General features: G+C 36.2%; 1 protein-coding gene across 1 annotated transcript; it reads left to right on the top strand.

The window, feature by feature from the left end:
• Positions 1-5,400: 5,400 nt before the first annotated feature.
• Or2d2 (olfactory receptor family 2 subfamily D member 2) lies at positions 5,401-6,348 on the top strand. Its single transcript, XM_076844171.1, has one exon. The coding sequence runs from the start codon at positions 5,401-5,403 to the stop codon at positions 6,346-6,348; it is 948 nt and encodes a 315-aa protein (XP_076700286.1).
• The last annotated feature ends 2,691 nt before the right edge of the window (positions 6,349-9,039 follow it).

The following is a 9,039-nucleotide window of genomic DNA, read 5'->3' as shown; positions in this document are numbered from 1 at the left end:
ATAAAACTACCTAGATCTGGAGTATGCTGTAGAGTGGCAGGAAGGCCTTACAGCTTTATTTTCAGTGATGTCTATCATTTCAACTTCTCCTGCATTGTACCAATTATTTTCTGTGCTGATTTTGCATTTTATGTTTTTTCCTATAAATTTACTTACCTTCTTTGTTTTAAAATTTATTCATAAATTATTGTTTATGATAATCTTTACTTAATAAATCTTTTTATCTAATTATTTCTCTAATACTCCATATTTTATTTGCATTTCCTCTCCTTAAAAACATCATTTTAAAACCAAACTGGTGGCTTTTATTTTTATCCTGAAATAATGCATCATAGGAGAAAAACTATTACATATAATTTGCAAGAAAGGCAATGGGTTTCATTGGTATTATTTAAAGAACAAAAACACTCTTCAGAATATCTTTGTTCTGCAGTTTAGTAAATAAGTTTGGTCCCTGGCATTTGTATCATTTTGTATGTCTTTTAAATTATAACTCATTGTTCTTATTTTGATAAAAATATAAAAATAGTATTTTAACCATTTTAAAGTGTACAATTCAGTGACATTTAGTGCATTCATGATGTGGTTCAACCATCACTACTATCTAATTCAAGAACGCATTTTCCACCACTAAGAAGTCACTCCCGTTCATCCCTCTCTCTACACTAATTTGCTTTATGTGTCTTTGTCTTTGCCTGTTCTAAGTATTTCATATAAATGGAATCATGTGATATGTGACCTTTGTGTCTTGTTTCTTCTGACCAGTGTAATGTTTTCAGGGTTCTTCTATGTCATAACATGTATCGGCATTTTGTTCTTCTTTATGGCTGAGGATTACTCTTTTGTGTAGATATGCCTCATTTTTATTGTTCATTCATAGTTAATAAATATTTGAGTCGTCTCCATTTTTAGCCTATTCTGAGTAGTGCTGCTGCTATGAACATTTGTGGGCTAGCATTTATTTGGACACTTATTTTCAGTTTTCAGTAGTGTACACCTAGGAGTGGAATTGCTGAAGGAAATGGTAATTGTATGCTTAACTTATTTATGAACCATCACACTGTTTTCCACAGAATCTTCACCCTTTCACATTCACAGCAGCAATATATATGTATATGGGGCTCTAGTTTCTTCACATCCTTACCACACTTGTTTCCTCCTTCCTTCTTTCCTTTTCCCTCCTTCCTTCCCTTGCTCCTTCTTTCTTCCTTACTCTTTCATGTTTAAGGATACTGCCAAATAGAGTTTTTAAGTTTATTGTACCAATTTATGCTCCCATAAGCAGTAAAAATTGCTCTGTATTCTCGTTCATTTTATCCATTTTGATGAGGGTAAATGAAAGTTCACTGTGTTTTTAATTTATATACCCTGTGGCTAATTATGTTGAATACTTTTTTTCATATGCCTATTATCTAACTATTGAAAGTTGATGTTCAAGTTTTTGGCTCAGTTAAAAACTGGAAATTTCCGGCTTTTCTTATTAACATGTAGGAGCTCTTTACATATTCTGAGCATCATGTCTATAGCTTACCATCAAGATATTAAAATACTATGTATATAAATAGAGACAAATGATAAAGAAAATGTGGTAAAATATTAATACTTGGAGAATCTAGTAAGGGAGGCACAAGAGTTCTTTGTGTTCTTCTTTTAACTTCTCTGAAAAATCCAAAATTATTTCAAAATATGACATTGCAAAATTAAAGTTTACTAAGCATGATTTACATATGTATTTTGATGAACTTCTTTTACTAATTTTAAAATAATTGGACAGAAAATTATAGAGATATAAAGAGTTTAACCTCATAATTAACTAACTTGGCCTAAAAGAATATCCTATTCCTTCAGGTTTTGTGAATGCTCATTGATGTTCAGTTTGCTTTTATGGTCATTTAGAGCTGTGACTGAAAGAAGGGTTTTGCCAGAAGTTCTCTTCTGATCTCTACTTCCCTCACCTACATCCAATCCAGCAACTAGTATTCCGCTTAGCTTTTTTTTTATTATTTATTTTGTTGTGTTTGCTTTTTCAGCCTCTCACCCAGACATTTGAGGATTCTACAAATGTAAAATAAATTTCTTGAACAATGTCACATATGGTATGTGCTAAAACTCAGACACTATCCATAATCTTAATCCCTTACCCCTAGTTATAATAATTAGAAATAATATTTGTTGAGCTCTTTCCATGTGCAAACTTCATGTTAATCACACTCATCTAATTATGGTTATCTGGAGCACATCATCTCCACATTCTGCCAATAACAAACTTTCTCAAAATCATTCAGAGCACATGTGGTAGACCTGAGCATCAGGTATACAGTATATAGTATATTTTGCAACAATGCGACCTTTCCCCAAAGATGACTTGTAAGAACTGGTGATAGGATCTATAAACAAGATGTGAGTGCTACCTACTTGTTAGTTTTTGTTCTCCTTGTAACCATCTGGGAGCATTTTAAGAGGAAACAGCTCAAGATGCACACTAATGATTCAGGATTCTCCTGAGTACTTCCACTGCTCTAGAGACTGCTTCTAGTGTCCCCCATCCCCACTTCACCTCATTTAAGTGGAACAGGATATGTGTTGTACTGTATATCCTGAAGGCAATGATAAAACCTTTGAATGGAGTAGAAGATTGCAGAAGATATGGGATTCCCCTTACTGCCTTGCCCTTCGTTTTGACTTTGGAGATTTTACTGAATTTTATGCCTTCAGGACAAGATGCTCACTGTCTCTCCTTGGGACACACTGAAACTAATGCACCTGCAGCACTTTCTCCATCAACAGTTGAGTGTGTTCATTGGCTTTGGCATGCTAATGATCCTTTTATCCCCTGAATATGAGAACAATCTTGGTAAGATTAGTAGAACAAGGGGATTTATTCCTATGTTGAACTTGGTTTGGAAGATAGTAAGTGGATGTGGTAGATAAAGGATAGGTGATTTTAGCATAAAGGATCTTGGAATCAAGAGAATTTGAAGATAAATTTGGTATTTTTCTCTTGGTTCCCTATGGGTTTACTTAGTTTCTTCTTCCTAAAATACACGTTGGATTTAAAAATGCATGTTTCTGTCACCCATTCATCCTGTTTCATATCAAGAGACACATTTTATCCTTAGAGAAATGAACTCACAATTTCCTGTTAAATTTAGCGAAAGAAAAAAAATAAAATGACAGAAAGGCCAATGGTAAAAATGATTTTCTTACAGAAGCTTCTTGATTCTGAGGGCAGATTCACTATCATCTATGGATACAATTTCTCTTCCACGTTTGCATTTGGTTATGCAAACAGTTTGACATTTAAAACTTTATTTCCTTTACAAATCTGGTTATAAATTACTTTTGATTTTGTTGGGTAAGTTAAATCATCTATAGTAGATAGAGTACTAAGTACAAAAAGTGGTCCAAAGTAAGAAGTAGAATACTGAATCTTAAACTGATTTACGCACCAGACATTTTGAGCTTTGTTCTAATATTAGCTTGATATCTGAGTGAAATGACAAAAAAAAGAACGTATTTGAGTCATGCTCTATTTTCCATCATTTTGCATACCTTAGACTGCTAACTATGTTGCTTCCAAGAAGTTTGACTCAATTACTCTGTATATTTGCTGTCATATATGCCAACTTCAATCTTAAGATCAATTATGAGTTGAAGTCTCATCCCTTTGACTTACAGACCCATCCAGATGCTAAGACTCTGTTACTAGATTGCATTGAGTGTAATTTTGCCTTTTTATTTTCTTAAAGACAATTCCTATACTCCAGTGGTTTCTCAAATGGAATTCAGGGTGTCCTTCAATTTGGATGTAAAATGCCATTTCTATGTTTTTACTTTCTTCTAACTGAAAATTGGTATTTTCTTCTGGTTTAAATACAGGTAACCAAGCCATCCTAGTCTTAAAAATATCTATGACATTGTCAGCAACAGAAATCAGAAATATTTTCATATCACATTGCAGTTGTTGAAGATATCTCCAAATATTTAAGATCATAATTATTTTGAAATGAAGGTGATTATTAGACCCAGCATCACATTTAAGAAATTTAATGTGTTACTAAAGACACATACTTTATCTATTATTGTGTGTTAATAAAACACATGTATGGCTCTATACACATTTTTATCTTGGTAACTGTATTTTGATATTACTGGTTTCCTTGGAAATCATTTATACATTTATTTTGATTCATTTTAAAACCTTATTTTGAAGTACTTTCTTTTAAAAAAGAAAAGATGTTCTATTTTTATACCTTTATATTATTTTATATTATTTATTTATATGTGGTGCTGAGGATTGAACCCAGTGCCTCACACATGCTAGGCAAGCGCTCTATCACTGAGCTACAACCCCAGCCCCATTTTGAGACACTTTTACCATGTAGAGAATTAGTAGCTCAACCCTTGCATAATACCCTAAACTTTACACTTTAAATTTGCCTTCTTTTTAGAACAGCTCCATGAAATTTTATAATTACTCTCAAAATTTTTCAAGTCTCTCCAGGGAAATTGGCAGGCCTTCTAAACAATTCTGCTTATTATGCAATCAAATTATTTTTATTTACTTCATTTAATTAATGATCATTTACCGAATGAAGTGCTATGTCATGTCTTCTAAAGGACCCAGACATAAAAATGGCATAGACAGCTTTCCAAGGAGTTTTACAATCGAAAATGCAAGGCAGTGAGAGATGTTGGGCAGAGGTGGTGGAGTGGTCCTGTTCGAGTCAAGTAGGAAACCAGCCAAGTGTGTCTCCTGTTCTAGAAGCTCATTCACAATTGAAAGTTGTATTGCAGAGCTCAGGGGAAGTTGAGATAAAATTGCCAAGGGATATTCAGAGTTGTCCCCAGATCCTTCAAGGCAGGTTATTTTCCCTAAGATATACATGTATTCTATAAGGTATTTTGGCTCTTTTTGAATTCTTACACTGTCTTGACTGTCCTTCCAGGAAAGAGACAACCAGATCAGTTTATGTCCAATATATATTTTTTTAAAAAACAACAACACAATCATGTGATGGAGGAAATGTGACAAGAAGCATTAGACATATGGGATTCAATGAATGAAATGTTATGTCATGTCTTCTAAAGAATCCAGAGATGAAAATGATATAGACATGGAAATTACATGGCTGAACTTAAAAGTGTGATATTTAGAACATGGAAGATGATTCTTTTGATCTACTCTACACTTGCCAATTGAAATCAAAAAATGAAAGCACTATCTTAGGAAGTATTATTCCAAAACACTGAAAGTGTTCAAACTGAAGCAGCATGATCATCATCTAAAGGTCTTGTAAAGGGGATTTTTGAAAAGGCTTATTGTGATTGGGGTCATTCCTGGATATGCACACCTGTGTTTACAAGATAGTGACTTCTTGTTGAAAAGGGAGACAGACTATGAGGCAGATAAATCAGACACAAGTGACAGAATTTTTCCTTCTGGGACTCTCTGATGACCCCCTTACCCAGCAGCTGCTCTTCATCTTATTCCTGGGTATTTATTTGGTCACTGTGCTTGGAAATCTGCTTCTTATAGCCCTTGTTCATATTGACTCCAGGCTTCACACACCCATGTATTTTTTTCTCTGCAACCTGTCTCTGGCTGACCTCTGTTTCTCTACCAACATAGTTCCTCAGGCCTTAGTCCACCTGCTTTCCAGAAAGAAGGTCATTTCATTTACACGTTGTGCAACTCAGCTTCTGCTCTTCCTCATTTTTGGGTGTACACAGTGTGCCCTTTTGGCAGTGATGTCTTATGATCGATATGTAGCAATCTGTAACCCTTTGCATTACCCTAGCATCATGACCTGGAGGGTGTGTCTCCAACTGGCCACAGGATCATGGACCAGTGGCATTTTAGTGTCTGTGGTGGACACTACTTTCACACTAAGGCTACCTTACCAAGGTAGCAACAGTATTGCTCATTTCTTTTGTGAGGCCCCTGCACTGTTGATCCTGGCATCCACAGACACTCGAATTTCAGAGATGGCCATTTTCCTCATGGGGGTTGTGATTCTCCTCATACCTGTCTCCTTAGTTCTTGTATCCTATGGCCGCATCATTGTGACTGTGGTTAAGATGAAGTCAGCTGCAGGAAGACTCAAGGCATTTTCTACCTGTGGCTCCCACCTCATAGTGGTCACCCTTTTTTATGGGTCAGCAATTGTCACCTACATGACACCAAAGTCTTCCAAAGAACAAGAGAAACTAGTGTCTGTTTTCTATGCCATGGTGACTCCCATGCTTAATCCCCTCATCTACAGCCTGAGAAACAAGGATGTAAAGGGATCTCTGAGGAAAGTAGCCACAAGGAATTTCCGGTGCCAGCTTGAAATCACCCACTGACTCAGAGACACTTTTGACCTCTTACACAGTAAGACTTGTAAATCTAAATATGGCAAAATGCTCATTCTCGGGCCTTGACCATGGATTCACTATCATTTATGCAGCAGTTCATTTGTAGAAGGAGAAGGATAATAATTCATGATCAATAGGATGCAGGATCTGTTTCCTTGTGGTTCATCCTTTAACACATAACAGGAATTCCTCTAAGAAAAAGTGATATTTCGTAGACCTTGTAAAATCTTTTTTTTTTTTTTTTTTTTTTGTTATACAGGGGATTGAACTCAGGGGTACTTTACCACTGAGCTACATTCCCAGCCCTTTTTAAAAAATGTATTTTAGTTGTGGACAGACACAATACCTTTATTTTATTTATTTATTTTTATGTGGTGGCTGAGGATCTAACACAGTGCCTCACACATCCAGCCCATCCCCAGGCCTTTTTATCTTTTTTTTTTTTTTCTAGAAGAATAGAAATTTTTTTTTCAAAGAGAGAGTGGGAGAGAGAGAGAGACAGAGAGAGAGAAATTTTTTTTTAATATTTATTTTTTTTTAGTCATCGGCGGACACAACATTTTTGTTTGTATGTGGTGCTGAGGATCGAACCCGGGCGAGCGCGCTACCACTTGAGCCACATCCCCAGCCCCCTTTTTATCTTTTATCTTGAGATAGGATCTCACTGAATTGCTGAGGGCCTTGCTAAGTTGATGAGGCTGGCTTTGAACTTGCAATATTCCTGGCTCAACCTCCCAAACTGCTGGGATTACAGGTATGTGCTACAATTGCTTGTGACCTTGTAAAATCTTTTAAAACATGATGTCTATTCCAGATCTATCATTGAGTATTTCTGAATTTGTTATATCATAAAATAATAAACATTTAACAAACATTACTTTTTCACTTATGAGCTAGGTGCTGTGTGTGAGCACATGTCGTATCTGTATGTGTGCTTGAGGAAATGGAAAACACGTGTACAAGGAAGCAGACTATATGAGCTCTGCTGTCCATCTTACACTTTTTTTTTTTTTTTTTTTTGAAGAGACATGAAGATCAGATCTACAAGGACACACTTTCACATGGGTGAATTCAGAGTTTTGGAATCTTACAATCAATAATGACATATTTTGGGGCTAGCAAGGTATAATTAACCCTAAGCCTAAAGAACAAAGAGGAGGGTATTAAGACCCAAAAAGGATAGCTATATGCAGAGTGGACCAGGCAGGAGCTGGGGACTATGTGATAGGGAGGGAGCAAGCCACTGAGAGAAACATTTTAAGTGCATTTCCCATCTACCTTTTGATCCTCTGCTATTGTATTATAATTAGAAGCCAGAGAACAAAGGAACAATCCATAAAAGATAGCAAATGATCTGAAACACATGGACATGTACCCCATTCCATGGTGCAGTCTTATGCCAGCCCTCAGGCCTAAGTAGCAGTCAGCGACTCCTTGCGAGTCCCTGTTCCACAGGATCGACCGTGGTGGATACTAGTGAAAAGCAGCAGAACAATTTCACCATCAACTGCTTTGGCAACAGCAAGTCCAGTATGAGTGGGGGCAAGTCCTTGGGTGAAAGCACCACCATGAAGGACTCCAACAAAAGCAGGGCCTTCATTTGGTCTCAAGTTGTCTAGAGTCTCTCAATTCAATGAGTCATCGCCCCAGGCCTTCACAACAGCCTCCCAGTAAATTATGCCTCAACGTGTACGAACACAGTAGATGTAGGTTTTAGTGGTGGCAATAGTGAGTGAGGATTATTTGATATAAACTGATCTTCATTTAAAAATTTTTGAGCATCTGGCAAGTTACAGGTTTTGATGTTCAAGTTTTACTGGGATGAGACCCTTTGATTCCAAGGTTAGGTGGATGGAATGTCAGGACATACATCTGCTCCTAAAGTCTTTAGGGAAGTGTCTCTATAAGGACTTTGCTATTGGGAAGTATTACATTCAGTTGTATGAAGTAGGTATGAGAGGCAGTCATCATTGTTCTCTATAATTTTTTAAATTATAGACTATATTTTTCAGATGTCTCCCCACCTTATTTTCTTCTCAGAATTCTTTTGTTTACTTGACTGGGAGAACTTGTAAATCAGACCCTAAATCCAGAGAAGACAACCTGGATAGGAAGTCTGGTAATACCGTAAAGGGATTTACAAAAACATTTGCCATACCTGGTGCCTAGACCCTGGTTATAGTAACCCCTTCTTTAGCCATATATTAAGCACTTTGATTGCCTTTTCTCCCTAATTTGTCATCAGTCCAAACATTTGTCCCTTGGAAGATTTACCTTTGTGATAAAATTTTACCCTCTTGTACTGAGAATTTTACATGTAATAAAATAACTTTTGGGCATGACTCCAAGTCAAGAGTTGCTCACTGAGAACCTTGCTCCCTAAACATTGGCCTGAACATTTGTGCAGTCCAGTCCAAATCAGACCACTGAACCTATCAGTAATATTTTTTGACATTCTTGTTATTAAATTACTATGTAATATAAATAGAATGTGTTTATATGTGTGTTGTTGTATAAATTTAATATAACACCTTATATGCTATAATAAATGATTTATTGTCCTGTTGTTAAGTTTTTCATTTGGGAGCCCTTGCTACAAGAGAGCTAAAGGACACCTTGTCCTTTATGGCACACAAGGGTAGGGTTATTTATAGAGTCAGTGGGGGGATAGGCTTGTGT

The sequence above is a fragment of the Callospermophilus lateralis genome, chromosome 2 (assembly GCF_048772815.1).
Source record: "Callospermophilus lateralis isolate mCalLat2 chromosome 2, mCalLat2.hap1, whole genome shotgun sequence".
Lineage (NCBI taxonomy): Eukaryota > Metazoa > Chordata > Mammalia > Rodentia > Sciuridae > Callospermophilus > Callospermophilus lateralis.
This window is presented reverse-complemented; position numbering and strand designations above follow the sequence as displayed.

What these genes read in the sequence shown, in the direction of transcription:
- Or2d2 (XM_076844171.1), top strand. Translation starts at nt 5,401, where the DNA reads ATGAGGCAGATAAATCAGACACAAGTGACAGAATTTTTCCTTCTGGGA.